Source organism: Papaver somniferum, chromosome 3 (assembly GCF_003573695.1).
Source record: "Papaver somniferum cultivar HN1 chromosome 3, ASM357369v1, whole genome shotgun sequence".
NCBI classification, from domain to species: Eukaryota; Viridiplantae; Streptophyta; class Magnoliopsida; order Ranunculales; family Papaveraceae; genus Papaver; species Papaver somniferum.
The window spans coordinates 14447505-14471265 of NC_039360.1; the positions used below are offsets into that span (position 1 = coordinate 14447505).

The following is a 23761-nucleotide window of genomic DNA, read 5'->3' on the forward strand; positions in this document are numbered from 1 at the left end:
CATAAATCGATTAATAAAAAGTGCAAGTAGTCAAAAAAAAATTAATATAATTATCATATGCGTAAAGAACGACTTCCTCCATCATCCCAGTGTTGGGGTTTAGCTAATCATATTAATCATGTTCTCAAAATACATAATTGATGCTCAGAATTTGATTAAAAGAGTGAAAAAGTATAAAACAGTGAATCTACGACCCACAAAAGGCGTCCAGAAATCAATGATAGAAGTGTACTGCTGTAAAACAACGATACTTATCTGCTGCTGTTGACACTATTGAAGAACGACGGTCCTGGGACGTCTGTTCTTCGTCTTCTCCTTCTTCTTCAACAGCAGCAGGAAACTTTCCTGCAGATCTTCTCTTCGCCTCTGCAACCTCCCTGTGGTCTCCCAATCGACCCCAAACTCTCGACCACCTTCTCTGAGTATCGTAACCTCTTTATATAGCCAACAGGGGATGAAAATATCCCGTCATAACTCTGAATCCTCTCGGTTGAATGCAAGAATATATTCTTTTACTCTCACAGGAATCACCGAGATTTCCTTGTATATCTTCTAAACATAGAAGCCAACGTCGCAGTGAATATATTCTCAAATAACTTCCATATATCCGAACCAATCACCAGAGATATTCCTGGTCCCTGTTGTGAACAAATTCTCGAGAATATCTCGCAGAATATTCACATATACCCTGTTTAGATCTTGATCGTCTTATCCAGACAATTTGGATCCATTCCAAGACCCTTACCTCGCCTGATGAGGGTTAAGAAACAAGCCCAAGAGAAATCATAGCTTTGATCTCTTCATGGATAGCCCAAAATCTCGATTCCTAATTGTCAGACGTGAAACACTTCTTTCCCGCCAAAAAAAGAATTCAAACAAAGAAGATGACCTCCCCCTATCCAGTTCAGGGATGCGAATATCAAGTGGTCACCCCTTATCAAGTGGGTGCCCCTTATCCAAAGCAGAGAGTCCGCATAACATGTGTCCTCTGGGTGCCAAAATCAACTTTTCGAGCCGAATTTTCCAAAAAATATTTTATTCCCAAAAATGCCTACAAATACATAAAACACCAAAATTAGGACGAAAATGAGTACTAACAATACGAAACATTGAGGCAAATTAGACACATAAATGCGTCTATCAAATACCCCCAAACTTATTATTTGCTAGTCCTCGAGCAAAACTAAATAAAAAGACCGAGTTATAAACTCGGGAGGGTTTACCAGAGGTGTGCCCACAAAACCATTACTCCAGACCCTAGCTTATCTACGCAGAACCTTGGAAGGCACTAAAGAATCTCCTTGGTTGGCATACTTATTCACTATAGGAGGAAGTACCCTGATGCGAAATTCCAATTGTTGTACACGAGTTTGCACTCTAGCATACTAAAATTCATATAAAGTGACAGAGCTCTACTCAGATAGTTGCACTATGGACATCATATTCGGAGTCAAACTAACCATATGGATAGAAAAAGGAGATGGAAATAGAAAAATGTATATGGTTTTAATGTTAACCAAATAATCGATGTTTCACATATCTGTCTGAAGGCCACTGCCAGAATGAACCTATCCTAATGGACTGAGATACCGGTCTGACTAATATCAACACAACTGACATATACAAGGGAACCAGTGGTCAATAACTTAAATCTAGATCAACAAACTGGCAAATACAAGGGAACCGGCAGTTGACAACACAGAACAATAACCATTTTTTTAACGGCATGAATAGATCTTTTTGATCCAAGCGCATGCTTCTTGTCAGCAGATTACACGATAGTTCCCACGGGTCCTGCATTCCACGCTTGCTTAGGCGACGGAAACAGGGAGAACACATGCATATTGCTATCCAAGTGTTAATATTTATTCCGAATGGTCTAATTGGTCCGGTGTCAACTTTTTTTTTTTTTTTAATATGGTAACTCAGTCACTCTAATTCACCCTAGCAGTGGTAACAACTTGAATCGTGTGCCCCACCTAATCACTTAGAGAAACATAGTTTAAAATGAAAAAATAAAACAGAAATGAAAAGGACTCAACGAGATATGGTGCAACTATCATGTTATTTCTAATACCTGAGCTATGTTCTTTTATGAATAGACTCTTTAGATGTTTCCATCTATTCAGATTGGTTCCTCAACTCCTATAACCAAGATGTTCCCATCCACTTAGATTGGTTAGTGCAAACCTGAATACGCATAAATTTCTAGGCTATGTAGTTTACTAATTGCAACTAAAAAGTTTCTCCCACACCCCCAAACTTAAATCTAACATTGTCCTCAATGTTCTAAAGATGAAACTAAAAGCATGAGCAAGGAGAAATTGTTACCATTTGAAGCGAAAAAGTTAAGGAAAGATATTACCGTGTTGCATGAGCATGGGATACCTCCCAAGAAGTGCTAAGTTTAAAGTCTTCAGCCAGACTTAGGAAAGGATTAGTCAACTCGAACCATAAAGTAACAGTCGAAATAACGGTGAGTCTTCAAAACTAAATAGAGATGACCAAAGGAAACTGCAATGAACCAAGAAATTGAACAAGACTAGCATGCCCTTACTTAGTTTCCTGATTAAGAAATTTATATCTAATTGTGGTTTAGGTTCAGGTTCTATGAAAGGGTCTAAATAGAATATTTTCGTTGGCTGCGTTTCTTCATAGATGGGATCCGAATCACTAGGTCTTAGAGTCTGTAAAAACTCAAATACGAACTTAGAATCACGAAGTAATAACCTAAATAATTGCGGATCCTCTAAGTCAATCATATATGACTTACATAGTTGACCACAGTGAGAGTAGTGGTCATTCTTAGGAAAATGTGTCGATTCTATTAACCTAACGTACTTAGGCTTAGTCTCAGAACTTAATATTCGACTAATTTGAAACGTTCCCACAGTTGGAAGAAAACTATTTGGTGGGAAAACAAAGTCAATCTGGGTATCATAGCCTGGGCAAACCACATCAACCAGAGGATGGGTTTCTAATAACTGAACTCCTTCATGGACATCATTAGGTTCGGGAAAACGAGTATGAAGGTAATCTTGTAAAATGGTCGAGGCAGAAATATCAAGTCCCAAGTGAGGGATTTTTTTAAGAGTTAAAGCACATGGAGAATGATAATCACCCCCAAACTTAGAGTTTTCGGCGTCTCTAGGTAGACTGGTCATAATCTCCCTAATTTCTAGGTCATCAGATTCCTGAAAGTGGGCGATTGATTTTTCTAAGTCAGGTTCATCCTCTCTAATCTCTACGAGTTCATCTAAGACTATTGTTTCTAAATCGTTTGACTCGAAAACAGTACTTTCAAGATAAACTGGTTCCCCTAAACCATCATCGGTTTCGTAATCATCGTCTAAAACGGGGGTATTTCTAGTCAAATCCTCGTCCTTTTGAATAGGTAAATAATTATTAAAATTATTTGGATTTGAATTAGAAATATCATTATAATCATCATCACTATCATCCTCATCATCATCATATAATTTTTGAAATTCACGAATTCTCAAGCTTTGTTCCCAACTACATGGTCTATGTTTATAATATTTCTCATAGATCGTTAGAGGTGATTCCTCAATAAAAGTTGGAGTATCCATATATCGTTGCCCATGCATATATTCACCAAGAGTCATTTCCGAAGACGTCTCTTGATAATGAGAATTTCTAGACATATATTCTCGCAATGTCATCGCAGGTGGCGTTTCCTCAAAAGGATTCATCACCGAAGAAATATAAACTACAGATGGATTCTATACAATCACAAACAAGGCCGACTCGACTCCACCAAATCAAACCTAAAGATTTCTAGCAAACAAAAAGCATGATGGCTCCACTTAGATTGTTTCTAGACTAGCTTCTATCTCTCGAAGGGGAATTCGTTACAGTTTGAGCAACCCCTCTGGATCAATCCGAGCTAATGTGAGATGAAACTGAGGCGAAGGAAGCTCAATGGAGTTTTGATACCCAAGGCTTCACCGGCGTTACTAGGCGGCTTGTTTCAACTCCCATAAGTCATCATGAACTTTGAAATTGCTTAAAAAGTGACCAATATTCTTCGAAAAAATTTTCCTAACAAGCTCGATACCCTATAGGTCTCTTTCTAATCAGATTTTAAAGCTTGGGTTCGCGTTAGGTTTTGTTCTCCTAAAGCGGGCAAGAAAGGAGCGGTGATGAAATCCGAACCCTTATCTTGTATTGGCCAGGCCTTGCCCTTTACTAGGAATTTAAAAACAGTCCAAATTCGTCCTCAATCAATGAATCACCTTAAGGAATACAGTAACTCGCTTACAGGAGATTCGCGAGTGTTTCGATGGACTTACCTCCCGTACCAGACGGGGGATGAACCGTTGAAGTCGACTCAGGACACGACTCCTATGTCATGTACGAACCCGAGAAGCCGAGGTGATATTGTAATCACCGTCCTTCTCTTCACACAATTTAATATATATATATATTTTTTATTAACACCCTTCCGTAGGGTTAAAAAATAGTGTCCCAAAATTTAAAGTCCAAAGTCCCTAAAAAAAAGTGCAAAAGAAAAAAATAAAGTCTAAGAAAAATAAAAAGTCTAAAAAAAATAAAATACAAATATCTCTCTTTTTTTTCTTTTTTATCAAATAAAAAATTTCTTCTTTTACCCCTTTCGCTTTGCCTTTTACTCCAGTCTTTAAGTATTCACCAAAAACTTTGCGAAAATTTTCTTTCGCTCCCAACTTCCAAAACCTGAAAGAAAAAGACAAAAACGCAAAGACGTAAAGAAGAACAAAAATAAATAAATAAATAAATCTATATACAAGTCCGCGTCGGCGGCGCCATTTTGTTATAGTAGTTTTAATGCGGTAAATAAGAGTTCGTTGCTCGGACTTGTAAAGATTTAAAAAAACAAAAATATATATACAATATTTGTCACAGGATCAAGAGACACTAGGACACAGGATTCCACCGTTAATCATTCACACAATTCATATATTTATTCGAGACAATTATAGCTCAAATCATAAGGACTCTCATTCTTGCCAAGGTAGATTTTTAGAATATTTATTGTATATCACTAGCATGACGCATCAAAAGCACTACGACCAAGCATACATCATCAAACGATATCACAACCAATTAAGAAAAATCATAAATCGATTAATAAAAAGTGCAAGTAGTCAAAAAAATATATATAATTATCATATGCGTAAAGAACGGCTTCCTCCATCATCCAAGTGTTTGGGTTTAGCTAATCATATTAATTATGTTCTCAAAATACATAATTAATGCTCAAAATTTGATTAAAAGAGTGAAAAAGTATAAAACAGTGAATCTACGACCCACAAAAGGCGTCCAGAAATCAACGATAGAAGTGTACTGCTGTAAAACAACGATACTTATCTGCTGCTGTTGACACTATTGAAGAACGACGGTCCTGGGAAGTCTGTTCTTCGTCTTCTCCTTCTTCTTCAACAGTAGCAGGAAACTTTCCTGCAGTTCTTCTCTTCGCCTCTGCAACCTCCCTGTGGTCTCCCAATCGGCCCCAAACTCTCGACCACCTTCTCTGAGTCTCGTAACCTCTTTATATAGCCAACAGGGGATGAAAATATCCCGTCATAACTCTGAATCCTCTCGGTTGAATGCAAGAATATTTTCTCTTTACTCTCACAGGAATCACCGAGATTTCCTTGTATATCTTCTAAACATAGAAGCCAACGTCGCAGTGAATATATTCTCAAATAACTTCCATATATCCGAACCAATCACCAGAGATATTCCCGGTCCCTGTTGTGAACAAATTCTCAAGAATATCTCCCAGAATATGCACGTATACCTTGTTTAGCTCTTGATCGTCTTATCCATACAATTTGGATCCACCCTTACCTCGCCTGATGAGGGTTAAGAAACAAGCCCAAGAGAAATCATAGCTTTGATCTCTTCATGGATAGCCCAAAATCTCGATTCCTAATTGTCAGACGTGAAACACTTCTTTCCCTCCAAAAAAAGAATTCAAACAAAGAAGATGACCTCCCCCTATCCAGTTCAGGGATGCGAATATCAAGTGGTCACCCCTTATCAAGTGGGTGCCCCTTATCTTAAGCAGAGAGTCCGCATAACATGTGTCCTCCGGGTGCCAAAATCAACTTTTCGAGCCGAATTTTCCAAAAAATGTTTTATTCCCAAAAATGCCTACAAATACATAAAACACCAAAATTAGGACGAAAACGAGTACTAACAATACGAAACATTGAGGACAAATTAGACACATAAATGTGTCTATCAGAATATCATGTCTATCTGCTCAACATAAATTCTCCTGGTTAGCTTGATTAGGTTGTAGGAATCTGATTCGAACTCCAATTATGCTGCCCATTTGAATGCTTCCTGAGCTGCTAGATCTCTAAGTTGCTTCCTTGTAGGTGCCCATAACCTCTGGCTCCTATGTAGGCTCCTGAAAAATTTTGAGCATCAATGTTATACCATGATACGTATTGATCCCTGTACCTTGGTAACTATTATTATAGAGGCGGAATTCATAATAATAATAGACGAAAGCTAGAAAACATAACACAAATAGGTAATTCGAAGAAATATATCTTCTCTAGATTATGAACAAGAAAACGATTACAATTCTCTCTTTGTTACGCTCACAATCTTCTAAACAGTGGATCAACCTTAAACTGTTTGCTAAGTTTTTTGTATCTAGTATATCTGTCTAGTTACAACCAAACCTCTCTATTTATAGACTTTGTCGTACTCAGCCGACTATGTCTTCTATTAGGAATCCATTTCCTAAACTAAGAGTGTTGCATAAAACAAACTCTTTCTTAAATAGGAATTCTGCCTAAACAAGGATTCCTTCCTAGAATAGGATTCTTCCCTCAACTTAGCTTGAGGTTGACTAAGTTCCCTAAAGGAGTGCGGATACACCTGTATCATGGGTCCCCCTTTTAAGAACTTGAACTCCTCTGAGAGTTAAAAATGAAGGTTAGTGAACTCGAGAGTCCCCTTTTCTTTGTTAACCACTTGGAACTTTACCTTTACATCCAACTAGAAAAGCTTCTTTCTCTCCTTGTCGTGTTTTAGTCACTCTTCGCTCCAATATGCAGTCTTCCTTGAGTGGTTCCTCTCTATCAAACCATAAGTCTTCTACTCGTGGTAAAATCATAGTGTCGTCGCCGTAATCATCAAGTAATGGTGGTTCAAACAACTTCAAGTATTCAACATTTATTACCGAGTACATTTCTAGATAAGGTGGCAGATCCAGACGAAAGGCATTGTCACCAATCTGATCGAGAATACGAAATGGTCCATACCTCAATGGCTTCAACTTCTTACCTTCCCCCTTTAGTCGTTCCTTACCTAATTTTAACCATACTAAGTCACCAATACTGAAATTACAAGGCATGAGATGTTTGTCATGCTTTGCTTTATATTTTGCTTGTGACTTCTTTAATTGTGCTTCAACAGTTGCATGAATCTGAGATATCTTCTCCAAGAATTTTTGTGCCTTTTGTCATTCAATTCCTTCCCCCCCCCCCCCATAGAGGTGTCACTAGAAAATACTAGATCAAAAGGGCTAGGTGATAAGTAACCATAGCACGTCTCGAAAGGAGATTTTCCCGAAGAACTGTGAACTCTTCTATTGAAACCAAATTGCAGATATGATAAACTCTCATTCCAAGTTTTAGGATGTTTAGAATTATATCCCCTTAACATATGAACCATAGTCTTCTTGACCACTTCTTTTTGTTTGTCTGTTTGTGGATAAAAAGTTGTACTCTTCTTCAACCTAGTGTCCATCATCTTCCATAAAGAATCCCAAAAGTGACTAAGGAATCGACTATCCCTATCAGAAATAATCGAAGTAGGTAACCTAAAATGCTTCCACACATGCTCAAAGAAGAGCTTTGCTGCACCGGCTCCCGTTACTATCTTTGTACATGGAATTAATGCAATCATCTTAATGAATCGGTCGACCACAACGAACAAGTAATATAACCAGACCTGTTCTTTGGTAACCCACTAAGAAAATCCATATAAATACTCTCCCAAGGCCTTGATGGTACTGGTAATGGTAGATATAACCCACGTTTTCTGTTGGAAGGTTTATATGTGTTGCACAACTTACACCCTCTAACCAACTTAGCCACATCATCTTGCATCTTTGGCCAAAAGACATAACGCCGGAGGTTAAGTAGAGTTTTATTCATCCCAAAATGTCCAGCAACTCGGGAAGTGTGTGCTTCTCTCAACCACTGTAAACGATCTCCATCTTCTGGTATGCAAAGTAACTGACCCTTGTATAACAATCCATCTCGGAGTTCATACTCGCTTTTCAAACCACTCTTTACTCCTTCTAACACCTTCTTGAAGTCCTTGTTGGATGTGTATGACTCTGCATACTCTTGAGGAACAATTGGCTGAATTCTCATGGCCACCATTAATGATCGAACTGGAGGTCGAGATAACATATCTGCCAACTTGTTTGTTACTCCCTTCTTCTACTTAATGAGAATATTTAAATTCATCAAGTAAGACATCCACTTCATGTGTCGGTCTTGTTGTAGTTTCGTCTATGCATGTAGATACTCCAATGGTTTGTGATCTGAATGTACCACTACTTCTTTACATAAGAGATACGCTCGCCAATGCTTGATACATTGATATAAAACATAAAATTCTTTGTCATAAGGTGCGTAGCTATTAATAGCATCTGAGAACAATTCTGAATGGTACACCACTGGTTTACCATCTTGTAACAACACTCCTCCCAATGCATAGTTAGAAGCGTCGATCTCAATAGTACGTTTTAAGTTAGGTAATGCCAACACTTGTGCTTCTGAAATCTTCCTTTTTAGTAACTGAAAAGCATCTTCATGGATTTGATGTCATTCAAACTTTTCCTTAGTTCCCGTCAAACCATGTAATGGTCCTGCAATATTTGAAAAATGCCGGATAAACTTACGCAAGTAGGTGCAAGCCCCTAAGAAACTTCTGATTTCAGTTACGGTACTAGGTCTAGGCAACTTAGTGATCACTTCAACCTTCTTTGGATCAATCTTCCGTTGTCCACCACCAACAATGAATCCAAGATACACTAACTCCTCCTTCCCAAACTCACACTTCTTCACGTTCAACTTTAGATGGCCTTCATGTAACACTTTAAATACCTCTTCAACGTGAACAAGATGCTCTTCCCAAGTTATGTTGTATATAAGGATATCATCCAAATAAACAATCACAAAATCTTCTATAAAAGGTCGTAGAAAATCATTCATCAAACGCATAAACGTCGCTGGAGAATTACACAAACCAAAAGGCATCACCAACCATTCGAACAAGCCTTGTTTGGTTTTGAAGGCAGTCTTCCATGTGTCATCTTCTCGAACTCTCGTCTGGTGGTATCCGAATTTGAAATCCAACTTTGTAAAGACACAAGCTTTTTCCAACTGATCCATCATGTCGTCTATCCTAGGTAAAGGGTAACGATTCTTGATTGTGATCTTGTTCAATGCTCTATAATCAATACACATACGCCATCCTTCATCTTTCTTTGGCCCCAAAAACACTGCTGATCCACAAGGTGAAGCACTTGGAACTATCATTCCTAATTCTAGAAGTTCTTGGACTTGTTTCTTGATCTCATTAGATTCCTCTATGGTCGTGCGATAAATACCTTCATTAGGTAGAGAACTCTCCCCGGTCAACATGATTTCATGATCCACACTCCTCTTTGGCGGTAATCCCGTGACATCTGAAAATAAATCCTTATACTTCAACTTTAACCTTTCTAGGTCGCCTTCTTGCTGCGCAGACAAGGCTGCCAAACAAACTCTACTCGGCTTCTCATCAAGAGAATGGATCATAAGGAGAATGAACTTCGTGCTAGCATTCACCAACCGCTTAGCCTGAGTGGCTATGATTAAGCTTGCTCCCTCCAGAGGAGATTCTATATCCCGAATCAAAAAACTTTCTCCATCTTTGGTAAAGGTGTGCTTTTGCTCCCTCCTATGTAGAGTTGCATCTCTATCCCATAGGTAAGGGCTACCTAGTACTACCTGGAAGACATCTAAAGGAACTACATCGTATGTAACTTCGTCAATATATGACTCATCTAGAGAAAATTTGAATGTGCACTGATGTGAAACTTGTAAGCCTCATTCCTTTTGAAGCCATCCTAAAGGGTATGGTTTTGGATGCTTGATAGTCTTCAGTCCTAACTTCTGCACCAAAGAATTTGAAAGTAAATTCTTCTTACTTCCCGGGTCAATAACAACATCAACTAGTGATGTTTTTACTTGCATCTTCACTGTGAATAGTTGCTCCCTAAGGTCATCCTTCGTAGGTCTTTATTTTGCCCGTGTCATAAAAGAAATATTTGAATTGGGTTCCGTTAGTCCATGGACTTCTTTTGGAGTTTGCGCGACTAGTGATGCCTTCTTGGATTCTTTCCTCTGCAACCCTTTGGGTTTTAGATGGGGGTTCTTAACCCAACACTTGTCAACAACATGACCTGTTTGCTTGCAATGGGTGCAAGACAAACCTTCCTTGTCATTAGACTTCCCTTCTTCTTTACTCCTTTCACCTCCTTTCACAGTGGTACCTACATATTTCACCTTAGTATTTCCCTTTGAATCATATTTCTTAAGCCTGCTCTCAATGGCATTAGCTTTTATACTTGCTTCAGCAATAGTATATACTGAAAACATCTTCAACTCCTTTCGTATATACTCATGGAACCCGGAAATATACTTCATATATATAGTATGATCTTCCAAGTCTAAATCCAAAATCATAGCTTGATTCTGAAATTCCAAAGTATACTCTTGTACGGTTTGGTTGTATGACTGCTTCAAGTTGTACCACTTGAACCATGTCTCCTCAAGGTAGCCAACCGGATAAAATTGTTTCCTTACAACTGCCTTGAATCTTTTCCACGACAATACTCCCTTACCTTGGTTTTGTCTTTGATAAAATTTCCACCAGGTTAGAGCATGCTTTTGTAGCTTCAATGTCGCGAAAGCAATCTTTTATTTTGAACCATATTCAAATAAATAAAAATACGTCTCTAGACGTTCAATCCAATCATCCAGTTTCTCTATGTCGACACTTCCATCATAAAGTGGAATATCAACACGGAAATCAATTTTCAGATTCTTACCATGAAGTTTAGTTGAAGTAGAACTTTTGAGAAACTCACTTTTCTTCTTTTCGTCCTCATCTTCTTCCTATTCTTCTTCTTCATCCTCTTCTTCCGAAACTTCAGGTGAAGGTATAATCTTTTTCTTCGTCTTCGGCTTGGGTGTATGATAACGAATACATTCAGTCAATTCTGCTAGGGTGGTTTGAATCGACTTCATGTCTGTTTGCAGAGTAGCCACCATTTATTCCATAGTTTGTGGTTCGCCTTCCTTAGGATCATCATCTGACTTTGTCATCCTTGATCCCCTTGTTTTCCTAACGTCTTTTAGCTTCTCGAGTACCTCACCAATATTTATGTAGAGAGATCTAGTGAAAACCATAAACCACAGGGATCTACCCTAGAAACTAACCTTGCTCCTGGTACCAACTTGATACCAACGGCTCTGGCTCTGATGCCAACTTGATACGTATTGATCCTTGTACCTTGGTAACTATTATTATAGAGGCGGAATTCAGAATAATAATAGATGAAAGCTATAAAAGATAACACAAATAGGTAATTCGAAGAATATCTTCTCTAGATTATGAACAAGAAAACGATTACAATTCTCTCTTTGTTACGCTCACAATCTTCTAAACAGTGGATCAACCTTAAACTGTTTGCTAGGTTTTCTGTATCTAGTATATCTGTCTAGTTACAACCAAACCTCTCTATTTATAGACTTTGTCGTACTCAGCCAACTAGGTCTTCTATAAGGAATTTATTTCCTAAACTAAGAGTGTTGCATAAAACTGACTCTTTCCTAACTAGGAATTCTGCCTAAACAAGGATTCCTGCCTAGAATAGGATTCTTCCCTCAACTTATCTTGAGGTTAACTAAGTTCCCTAAAGGAGTGCGGATACACCTGTATCATACCATAACAATTCAAATTATCATTAAAGACTACTGCCATATATATTTTCATAGTAAATAGTGGTGGTGGTAGCCAATGTAGTTTGAATTCTATAGTTTGCTCTTCAGCTTCATGTTTGGTATAGTCTATATGCATAAAGTTTTTTTAAAGTCTGCTTTCAGCTGCCTGTCTAGTGTTCATGAAGTTTATTATATCTTTGGATATAATAGAAGTAGTTGTTTTAGTTCTATTGAAATGAATATTGCATCTTTCTTTCCAAAACATGCCATAAGACAGTGACACATAGAAGTGTCCAATTTTTGTTAGGCTTGTTCCTTCCCACTATATAAGATAGCCAATCATGAAAATCCCCACATTGATTATAGATTGTTATTGGTTCAATCTTTAGTTCATATCAGACTTTTTTAATTAAAGGGAATAACATATATAGATGGCTTAGAGTAGAGACTCCCTTTGATAGCTACAGATTTTGCAGGTAGTCTCTATGTAGTGTAAGATTTTTCCAATCTTTTTTCCTGTAGGCAGAAAGTTGTGTGCTGCTTTCCATGTGAAGAATTTTATGGATGGATTAGTATCTAGTTTCCATGTTGCATTCCAGTTTTTGTTTCTATTGATCCCAGTATCTTTTTTTGTTGTCAGTTCTTTGTATAGAGAATTGATAGTAAACTTTCCATCCTTTGTAAGGGGACATATGACCCTATCCTCCTAGTTAGGGTGGATAGTGATTTTTTTTAATGATATTGACCATTTCAGTGCTGAAAATGTCAGCAAGTAAATCCTCATTCCACTAGTTTTGATTTGTGATTATATCCTTAACTGTATGTATATTGGCTGAACAATCTGGCGGTTTTATAAGTGGTAACTTTTGATTTGGTATCCACCTATCAATCCATATATTTATGTGGTTTCCATTTCCTACTTCCCAAGTGCCAATATTTTGTAAATTCTCTATACCAGATAGTATTCCTTTCCAGACCCATGAGTCTGTTGGTTTTGGTACTGTGGGTACATGCATTATGTCCCCGTCAGGGTAATATTTTGCTTGCATTACCTATGCTCCCAGGGAGTCAGGTTGTTGCAGCATTCTCCAAACCATGTTGGTTATTATGGGCTTGATAAATTTTTCTAGATTCATGAAACCTAGGCATCCTTCTTCTTTTTCTTTGCAAAGAGAGACCCATGCTTTGTGGTATACTCCCTTGCTTTTTCCTTCTTCCTTTCCCCAAAATAAATCCCTTTGTATTTTATTCATTTCCCCTATAGTAGTTTTTGGTGTTTTGAAAGTACTCATTTGGTAGTTGGCTAGAGAGGATGTTACATGTTTAATCATAACCATCTTTCCAGCAAGATTTATTGTTTTTCCTTTCCATCTTGCCACTCTGCTTTTAAGTTTGAAAATAATAGGATAGAAAACTTTTGTTTATGATTTATTAGTAAACAGGGAAGACCCAAGATATTTATCAGTTAACGGAATTAGAGCATTTCCCACCTTGTCAGTTACATCATGGACCATATTAGACTGAGTGTTTTCACTCAAAAAGAAAATCCAGATTTGGCTAGGTTTATCATTTGCCCAGATCAGTTACCATATTAGACGAGTATCTATGACTAGTTCTTGAATTCGTGAATTCAAGAATTTTACCGGTTTTTAGTTTATTTGTAGATCAGGAAATGAAGCTAATATTCTTGTTAGGAATGAAAAACACTTTATTTGTAACCTTAATTGGGAAGTAATGCCTTCAATTCACTTCCGACAAAGTGTTAAAATAGATAGATCTAATGTTCGGAATATGATTTTATTTTTATTTTTTTGAAGCATGCATTTTATTAAGAGAAACTAGATTACAACTTGTCGTGGGTATGTGGTACCCACGAAATCATGAAATAAGATTTGGATAATAAAAATTGGGATTGCCTGGTCCCATATTTTGGTTGACGATCTTCCTGTTTGGCTTTCATCCGCCGCATGGTTGGCCAATCCGTCGGCTGCTTGATTTCCTTCTCTGTGGTTGTGCTAAATCACAGCCTGCGGGATCTGTTGAAATCTAAATTTTATTTCCTCAATCATTCCTGCTATGTGCCAAGGTGGAGGTGTAGAGGAAGTGATGAAGCGCAATAAGTTTTCTGAGTCGGTTTCAAAGAGAACTTTTGGCCATTGTATTTCTGTTGTTGTCCTTGAAGCTAAAAGCAGAGCCCAAGTTTCTGATGTTAAAGCAGTTGTAATTCCTAGCGGTTGAGATAGTGCCAATAAATTTTATGCGTCTGAATCTCTGCAGATGAATCCTGCTCCTGCAAATCCTGGATGTCCTATGGATGCTCCATCGGTGTTAATCTTGATCCAGTTGATGTTTGGAATGGACCATTTTACCGATATTGTTGATATTCTTTTAGCTCTTATTGGATGGTTGAATATCGGTGTATTTCTTGGAATGATTGGTGTTGAGGAGTGTAGAGCCCCGTAGTATTCTTGTTGCAGTTTTTTTGCCCAAGCTAGGATTTCCCCCGAGGTTGTTTGCTTCTGTTGGTATGCTAGATCATTTCTAGCCAACCATAAGGTCCAAAGTAGGAAACAAAAGGATGAGATTACAGATGCTGATACAGGTTGTTGGAGGATTTTGGAAATGGTTGTTTGGGGTGTTAAGATTAAAGTTTGGGGTGTGTTGGAGTTTGGTGAATTTGTAAGTTGACTGAATAGGGTGTTCCAAGAGTTAGTTGTCGTTGAACAATGAATTAGGCGGTGACTTGCCAATTCTGGATTTGTGTTGCATCTCGGGCAAATGTCTGAGTTGGTCAAATGGATGTGATGTAAGAGAGAGAAGGTTGGTAATCCTTTATTGATGGCTTTCCACAAGAAAAGCCGAATTTTTGGTGGACACGGTAAGGTCCATAGAAATTTGGTTGGTGGTAGAGGGGTGTGAGTTGATTGACCTTGGGTTAGACATTTGTACCCTGAATAGGTAGTGTAGTTTCCAGTTTTTGAGTGTGGCGAGATAATTTTATCCTGGGGACTATTTTGGGGAAGGTGGATGTTTATGATTTTTTGGATTATAGGATTGGGAAGGGTGTTTAATTTTTCATGATTCCCGGAATGAGATATTGGGTCGATGATATCTGCTACCATTCAGACTGGGTAGCATTGTGTTGGGTCTAGGTTATTTGAATGTGGAATCCAATTGGCTTCCATTGGGATTGATAATCCATTTCCAATACGATGAAAAATTAGTTGTTGCATGGTAGGGACTATTGATGCCAGTTGTCTCCATTGAGGACTGACAGAGGAGGGTATAGAATCAATTCCTTGTAGAATTAGTTGTTGATCAAGGTATTTTGCACTGAATATACTTCCACAGATAGAGTTAGGTTGTTCATGTAGATCCCGGATTCTTTTCATGAGGAGTGCTTTATTATGATCACTGCTCTTTCTTATTCCTAATCCTCCTTCTGATAATGGTTTTGTCACTTTATCCCATCCTATAGGGTGTAGTTTTTTAGTTGTTGAGTCATGTCCCAGAAAAAATCTCTGGTGATACGATCTATTTGTTTGTGAATATTTGTAGGTAGGTTTTGTATTTGCATGATGTGATTTAAGGTTGGAATTAGGGAGGTTTTTATTAGAGTGAGCCTTCCGGCTGGAGTTAGGTATTTTGTCATCCATTCTTTAGTTTTTCGGGCTAGTCTCTGTAGGAAGGGAGCGAAGGTTTGAATGGATGTCCTTCCATGTTTGAACTGGACTCTTAGATAAGTTGGTGGTTTTGATGTAGCCGGCATATTGAGAAATTACTGAAAATCGTTTATCTTGACTGGATCTAAATTTGGGTGATGGATGATTACTGATATGGTGGTATCGGAATAGGAAATATTCTGCTTGTGTGCCTTTTAATCTATTCTATTTGATGGATGAGAAAAATAATTTTGGGAATAGGAATCCAAAGCCCATTACATGACTCCACCTATTTATGTGACAAACTTTCCCAGCAGGTTAAGCCAGTCTTTTTAGTCGTGTCGACGAGTTATTTCGTTATCATTGTTTATTTATTTTGATGGAGATTGGTTATCTATAATACTATTCATAAATTACAGCTGCAGTGCAGAGAGATACACTCGAAAGTCTAACTGATGATGCAAAGTCAAAATAATCGTTTGATTTAAGGAAAAAGAAAAAAAAAAGGAAAACTTGAAAAGATAGTAAAACCTAGCAATGGCTTACGAAAATTCTGAGAACCCTGAAGTGGAAGTTCAATTTGAGAGTACTACAACAACAGATCAAACTCCAAAAGAAGAGAAGAAATTTAGTGAGAAAGGAGAAGAAACTACTTTGTATACTGTTTTTCATAGTCTCTTTACACAGATTTTCTTTCCAGATAATAATGATGGCACATCAATTCCTCTTCTCCTTAAACGTACAAAGAAATCTGTGTACAAAAATGCTCCTTATTTGCGACAAGCTACAAAGAATTCTACCAATAATCTTCTTCTCTGGACTCGTCAAGGCAGTCCCTTCCGTGCTCTACTTGTCATCTCTGTAAGTATATCAAAATTCAAATCAGATTTCTCCTGTAAATTAATTTTGATTGGTTTCTAATTTTTTGTCCGAATTTGATTAATTAACTACTGGAAATTGCTAATTCGATTCAGTTAAGTCTAAAAGAGGAAACTTTATTACATGTGTGATTATTATCAGTTAGTCTTAAGGTAGATTTTGTCTTTATTGGTAAGTAAATCATCAATTTGAACTGAAAATGAGAGGGTTAACGGTATTGGTTTGGGTATAAAAATGACTGCGTTGAATTTCTGAAATTGGCTTCTGGGGGTAAAGATTACTAACTCAGTGCTAAGAAAATGACTCTTAGTGATTGTCTCGGTAACACCGTTTTTTCATAGAGGAAAAACAAGATCAGATTTTTCATAAATTGGGGTTATTGGGGTATGTTCATAAATTTTTTTCTCAGTGATTCTCTCAACAACCCCGATTTTTCATTTAAAGAGAGAAGCTTTTGATTTTTGAATGATACTATTTGACTCACCAACAAGCACCTGTAGTCCTTGCTGGTTGTTTTTTTGTTCATCATCTCCCTCGATCACTCTCACCACTTGTTTCTGAACGATAGAGTCACCCAGGAACTTTTCTTTCTTTCCCTGTGTGAATCATGTTCTAACTTTGACAACTTTACGGATGTCTTGAAAGCTGAATGGGGTTTCCTTTTATTGATCAGTTTAAGATCCACAACTTAACTGTTGCATCTGGTGATTTGGTGTGGGCAATAGCTCTGCTTTTCCTACGTTCGGTAAAAGATTGGTATGTCTGGGGGGGGATTTGTCTAACTTTCGCATTTTGTGAAATTTGCCTATTTCTGCAATTTTGATGTGAGTTTACCAAATCAGAAGCAACAGTTGTAAGTTTTTAGTTCCAGTATAGTACGGTAGGAGTATTACCTTCAAACAAAGCATTATCAGATTATCCGTAAAGAAATAAGTCACAACATGGTTGCTTCTCCTCTCTCTGAGTGATGTGAGTTTTGAATATATTGCAAACTTTTATGGGTTATCTTGTTCCTTATTCTCTTTTTGTAAGATAGTAGCGTGGGGGACTGTTGTACTATTTGTTAATTGCGCAATTTTGAAGCGCCATTTCCTGTAAGCATCCAACAGCTGAGTTGGTCAGACACTTGGTGCTTGTACAGAGAGGTCTGGGTTTGAGTCCCACTTGCTGTAGGTAGCAGATCTCTCAGAAAACAAACGCCATTTCCTTCATATAAAGTTTGAAGTGTTTTCCATGATAATGAGCTTTTAAAGTTAAATAGTTAAGTATGGATGGTCAGTGAAAATTGGGGAGCCAATGCTGAATTATTGCTCTCTTTTATTGACCGCCCATATAAGAAATCAGTCTTTTCATCTTCTCAATAGATGACCACATAATGAAGAACCTTATTGTTGATGACAAGTTGCTTCTTACAGTAATCCCTTATTATTTGTGAGCATCAACAAGGCTAGGTTTATCCCGAAACTAATTTAGTATTTTGTCTCATAAACTGCAGGCTGGAACAATAACATTTCTGTCTTTGACTGGATTCCTCGTTTTTATGCTTTTCTTTGTGGGTGCAACTATCAATGCGGTTATCATCTCTCTTTTTATATCTTTAGCTGCTGCTGGAGGCTTCTTAGCTATCTTCTTTGCCTGCATTACGGCAGTATATATTGGAGCTTTATCAGTGGCTTTGGTTGTCATTTCTACTGCCACTGTCACAACAGTTATCGCAGTTCTTATAACCACAGGTGCAACACTGCCATGCTTTTTCCTTCATATATTTGTTGCTTTTTATTTATTGATGTTTGCATTCTTATTGGAGAATATATACTATTCCAATCATAAATAACATACGCACAACTAACTGAACACAATGTTGAATCCGTCCTATGTATGTTGGACATCAGAGATAAGTTTCCCTTACTTTTAAGGGGGGTAATGGGTAAGCTAGACCGCAGTATGATATAGGGAAAAGGATGATCTGATAGATTTCTTCCTCCATATCCTACGGCTAAATGAAGGTGGTATTGCTCACCCACTCTTACTAGTGGACAAGAAAAATCGATATTAGAGATCATCTACTTAATTAGAAAAATGTTAACTATTCAATATTGTTTTTAAGTTTCTTTAGGAACACCTAAATTTCTTGCTTCCCAGTAGATCTAATTGTCAGATTATTTGGTCATGGCTCAAAGTTAGTTGCTGTTGTTATTGTATATGGCATCTCAAAATTCCTCATAATTAGTCTGTCATGAAATTTTGGTTTATGCTTGTACTGGGTTTATTTTCTTTTGAACCACCATGATTTCTAAGACAATATGAAACCCATGCCCAGAATAGCTAAAGATAATGAAATCTGTCAGTTCTTTTTTTCTTCTTGGGAGTAAATTTGTACCCCAATCGAAATAATAATCGCTTTGATGAGGAATATAGTACATGATTGTCAGATACTTCTGCTGCGTCAATTTTCCTGTAACATCTTGCTGTTTATGTAGGTTGGCTTACTTTTTTCTACGCCGTGTGGTGGGTGACAAAGAAAACTATCAGCTTTGCTGAGCGCTCACTTAATATTACTTCTTCAGCACTATCAGCTTATTCTGCTGGTCGGTATGCTAGTCATACATCTGCAGACAAGGGATCTTCAATAGATTGAGGTAGTAATCTGACAAATGTTTCAATTGTAAAGAAAGAAATAACTTGTTTTGTGAGTTTGCTTAGTGTTTCTTACTCCATACATGCTTCCCTGGGGAGACGTTTGTAACTTATTATATTATAGATAGAAACCCATGCTTTTTGCCGAATTTACTTTTTATTTCTTTTGATTCATTAGTTATTCTCTCATGTGAATACCAGATAAGGTCTTCAACCTCTTTGCCAATCATGGAGCACCATCGTCGCCCCACAAAAGTTTGCCTGATATTCTGTAAACCTGAACAAGGAAATCCTCTGGATCCAACCGGTCTTTCATTTTGTAAGCTTTGTATATGTTCTTTCTTCACATGTTTCAGAACTTCTCCGATATGCTCTGTTGCATCTTCCAAGTTTGTATCACGTACACGATATCAGTTTCAATATCATTATTTTGGTAAATTCCTGGGCAATTGATCAAGAAGATCTATTTCGGAAGCATTATGTATTTTCAGACGTTCGTTTCCTACTGATGAATGATGAGGTAAGGTATTGATGAATGATGATTTGCCAAACATATGGATATCCAACAAATTCCACAGATGTAGCTTGCTTTTCACCTTTTAAGCTGGCAAACTGCATTAGTACTGCTAGAAGAGAGCCCTTGCCAAAAATATTTATTCATACACCTTTCCCTCTTACAGAACCTTCCAATGAGTGATGAATTCTGGGAAAATGAATGTTTTGAAACAATTTGAGCTCTTGAATTCATCAATAGCTACATCTGCTCTTCGGTTTCGCTCACCCCAAAATCACCCATATGATAGGAACAAGGGCCATAACTTTCTGCCCCTGTTTCTTCTTCTTAGCTTCCAGGCATGCAGTTGTTCTCAATGTTCTGCTCTTGAGCAAATTTCACATTAAAATTTAGTGGAGTATTTGTTTCTTTGGCCAAACAACCACTTTCATCTCCTTGCACCTTCTCTTGGATCACCATCTCCAGAGTGTCTGTTTCTCCAGAGCTAAACACATAGTGGAGCAGAATCCATCTTGAATCAAAGCAAAATCTTCTTTTGATTTCAAAATTGCACCAGAAACTAGATTGCCTGAACTAGTAGCATGATTAGGCATTTTATCAACCTCTACTCCGAACTACTATATCAATCTGCCAACCTCAGTACACATCCAAGGAGCTTGACGGAACATGAATTTGCGATAATTGCCTAGATTTACTTGAACAGGTTGTTACCATGTGGACCGGCTCAGATTGTCCTGAACATTGCAACACACTCTGGATGTGATAAGCAACATTCCACTGAAGAACCTAATGGCCAAGATTTGAACCCACCTCTTGTATTCATTCATTCAAGCTTCACAAGAATCAGACAGAAGCACTATATGAGAAGTTTGCAAAAATTTACAAGTAGAACTGAGATTTTTATATTAAAAGCTTCTACCTTACCAACAGCCAGACACTACTATCATACATCATAGAAAGATACACTTAAACTACAGAAAAAACATCCCCATCAACTTCCAGCCCTAACAGTGATACTCCGCCACTTCCAAGTTCTTCAACTTAATCGACTTCCTCGATTTTGGGTCCTGCTCCACTACCCATTGAAGGACCATCTTCATCCATGCCACCAGCTCCACCCATGTCAGGTCCAACACCACCTTCATACATCTTGGCGATAATTGGGTTGCAAATGCTCTCCAGCTCTTTCATCTTGTCATCAAACTCCTCTGCCTCTGCAAGCTGGTTGGTGTCGAGCCACTGGATGGCACCTTCAATTGCATCCTCAATTTTTTTCTTGTCAGATGGTTCCAACTTCCCAGCAATCTTCTCATCCTTGATGGTATTCCTCATGTTGTAAGCATAGTTCTCCAGAGCATTCTTCGACTCCACTTTCTGCTTGTGCTGTTCATCCTCAGCCTTGTACCTCTCGGCCTCTTGTACCATCTTCTCGATCTCCTCCTTGGACAGCCTTCCTTTGTCATTAGTGATTGTGATCTTGTTCTTTTGCCCTGTGGTTTTATCCTCAGCAGACACGTTCAGAATACCATTTGCATCAATGTCAAAGCAAACAGTGATCTGAGGGACACCACGAGGCGCAGGTGGGATTCCAGACAACTCGAATTTACCAAGCAAGTTGTTATCCTTTGTTCTTGCCCTCTCTCCTTCATACACCTGAATTAACACTCCAGGCTGGTTGTCGGAGTAGGTGGAGAACACTTGCTCCTTCTTGGTGGGGATGGTGGTGTTTCTTGGAATTAATGTAGTCATAACCCCTCCAGCTGTCTCGAGTCCAAGGGAGAGAGGAGTAACATCCAACAGCAACAAGTCCTGCACTTTCTGATTACCTTCACCACTCAGAATTGCCGCCTGCACAGCAGCCCCATAAGCCACAGCTTCATCAGGGTTGATACTCTTGCAAAGTTCTTTCCCATTAAAGAACTCCTGCAATAACTGCTGCACTTTAGGAATCCTAGTTGAACCACCCACTAGAACAATATCATGGACACTGCTCTTGTCCATCTTAGCATCCCTCAAACACTTCTCAACAGGCTCCATACACTTCCTGAACAAATCCATGTTCATCTCTTCAAATCTCGCACGAGTAATAGACGTGTAAAAATCAACACCTTCGTATAAAGAATCAATTTCAATTGTAGTCTGGGCAGTGGATGAAAGAGTTCTCTTGGCCCTCTCACAGGCTGTCCTTAACCTTCTTAATGCCCTTGGATTTCCACTGATATCTTTCTTGTTCTTCCTCTTAAACTCTTGCACAAAGTGATTCACCATCCTGTTATCAAAATCTTCTCCTCCGAGATGGGTATCTCCTGCAGTGGCCTTTACTTCGAAAATACCCTCTTCAATGGTCAGTAATGAAACATCAAATGTACCACCACCAAGATCAAAAATAAGAACATTCTTTTCCCCAACACTCGACGCCTTCTTATCAAGACCATATGCAATTGCAGCAGCAGTTGGCTCATTGATGATTCTCAAGACATTTAGACCAGCAATTGAACCAGCATCTTTTGTGGCCTGACGTTGCGAATCGTTGAAGTAAGCAGGGACAGTAACAACAGCATTCTTTATAGAAGAACCAAGGTAGGCTTCCGCAATCTCGCGCATCTTGATAAGCACCATAGATGATATCTCTTCAGCTGAAAATTGCTTCTCTTCGCCTTTGTAAGTCACAACAATCATGGGTTTTTCACCTGGTCCGGCAATGACCTTGAAAGGCCATAGCTTCATATCAGCCTGAACTGATGGATCAGACACTCTTCTTCCAATCAATCGCTTTGCATCTACAAAATGTCAGAAAAGAGTAATTCAGTACAAGCAGTAACAAAACAAAAAGAGACATGATAACTGAAAATCAACAAAAACAAATTGGGGCTACTCTTTTTTGCTGGATCGTTCAACTTCATCATCTGATTCAACTGAGTCAGACTCATGAACAAAAATTTTAACCAAGCTGGAGATTATGTTTGCATTTTGTTCAAAGCCAACTTTTACAAGTCTGACTGGGTATATATATTATCAGTGAATCAGTATACGGGACTTTGGAACAAGACCAAATAGTACTAAACCAGATTCGATTCAACTCGGCCAAGTCAGGCTAGAGATATTTTAATCAAATCACAAACAAACATGCACATTGATGAATCCATCAACTTTTGAGTCAGACCCAGTTCTTCTTAGGTGAATCATAATATCAATCTCACTGCTTAACTCGGACATGCAAAATCCCTTTTTCCTACTTGACTCAGACCGAGTCAGACTCAAAACAATCAATGAAAGAAAAAATATTAGAAAAAGGATGAAAATCTTACCAAAGACGGTGTTAACAGGGTTCATAGCAACTTGATTCTTAGCAGAATCACCAATCAAACGTTCAGTATCAGTAAAAGCAACATAAGAAGGAGTAGTCCTATTCCCTTGATCATTAGCAATAATCTCAACTCTGTCATGTTGCCATACTCCTACACAGGAATATGTTGTTCCCAAATCAATACCAATGGCTGGTCCTTCCCCTTTTCCTGCCATTCTTCAAAACTATGAAATTCAGACACAAAGATGATTTGTCTAGAGAAAGAATTGCTGTGATTATGTGAATCGCTTTTTTTGTGAATGAAGAGAACAGGGAGGGTTTCCTTGTTTTTATATAAAGGACTAGAACTGAAATTTCATTCGAGAACTTTCTGGCGGTTTCTTGACCGTTGGATTGTAGGAAAGGAAGTTTAGGATGTCTGGATTAGTTCAGTTGGCTCTAGAAGATTCTTTCACAAAGTTCTTTCACGGGGGAGTTATAACCGTTAGATAGGTGATGGAGTCCAAAGTTAACTTCATTCAACCTTACTTCTTCGGTGTGGTTAAGAGCATCTCCAACTGATGATCCTCGGATTTTTTTTTCCTACTGTACGTTCGTAGGATGACATTCCTGATCCTCGGATTTTTTTTTTTTTTTTTTTTTTTTTTGTGTTTGTGAAGGATAAAGGGCTCGAAGAGCCCAAAGATTTATTAAGACTACTATCTCGTTAAATTGAGATTTGAAGAGATACACG

At 38.1% G+C, this 23761-nt stretch overlaps 2 protein-coding genes across 2 annotated transcripts; one reads left to right on the top strand and one right to left on the bottom strand.

Moving 5' to 3' along the window:
• Nucleotides 1–16089: 16089 nt before the first annotated feature.
• Nucleotides 16090–19739, top strand: LOC113355357. Its single transcript, XM_026598193.1, has 4 exons — nucleotides 16090–16552; nucleotides 18066–18303; nucleotides 19051–19209; nucleotides 19409–19739. Exons 1-3 carry the CDS (start codon nucleotides 16229–16231, stop codon nucleotides 19206–19208), a joined length of 720 nt encoding a protein of 239 aa, XP_026453978.1. The 5' UTR covers nucleotides 16090–16228; the 3' UTR covers nucleotide 19209; nucleotides 19409–19739.
• Nucleotides 19740–20520: 781 nt separating this feature from the next.
• LOC113355355 (probable mediator of RNA polymerase II transcription subunit 37c) lies at nucleotides 20521–23336 on the bottom strand. Its single transcript, XM_026598190.1, has 2 exons — nucleotides 23030–23336; nucleotides 20521–22501 (listed from the first exon to the last, which is right to left on the bottom strand). The coding sequence occupies exons 1-2, from the start codon at nucleotides 23241–23243 to the stop codon at nucleotides 20763–20765; spliced, it is 1953 nt and encodes a 650-aa protein (XP_026453975.1). The 5' UTR covers nucleotides 23244–23336; the 3' UTR covers nucleotides 20521–20762.
• Between the last annotated feature and the right edge of the window lie 425 nt (nucleotides 23337–23761).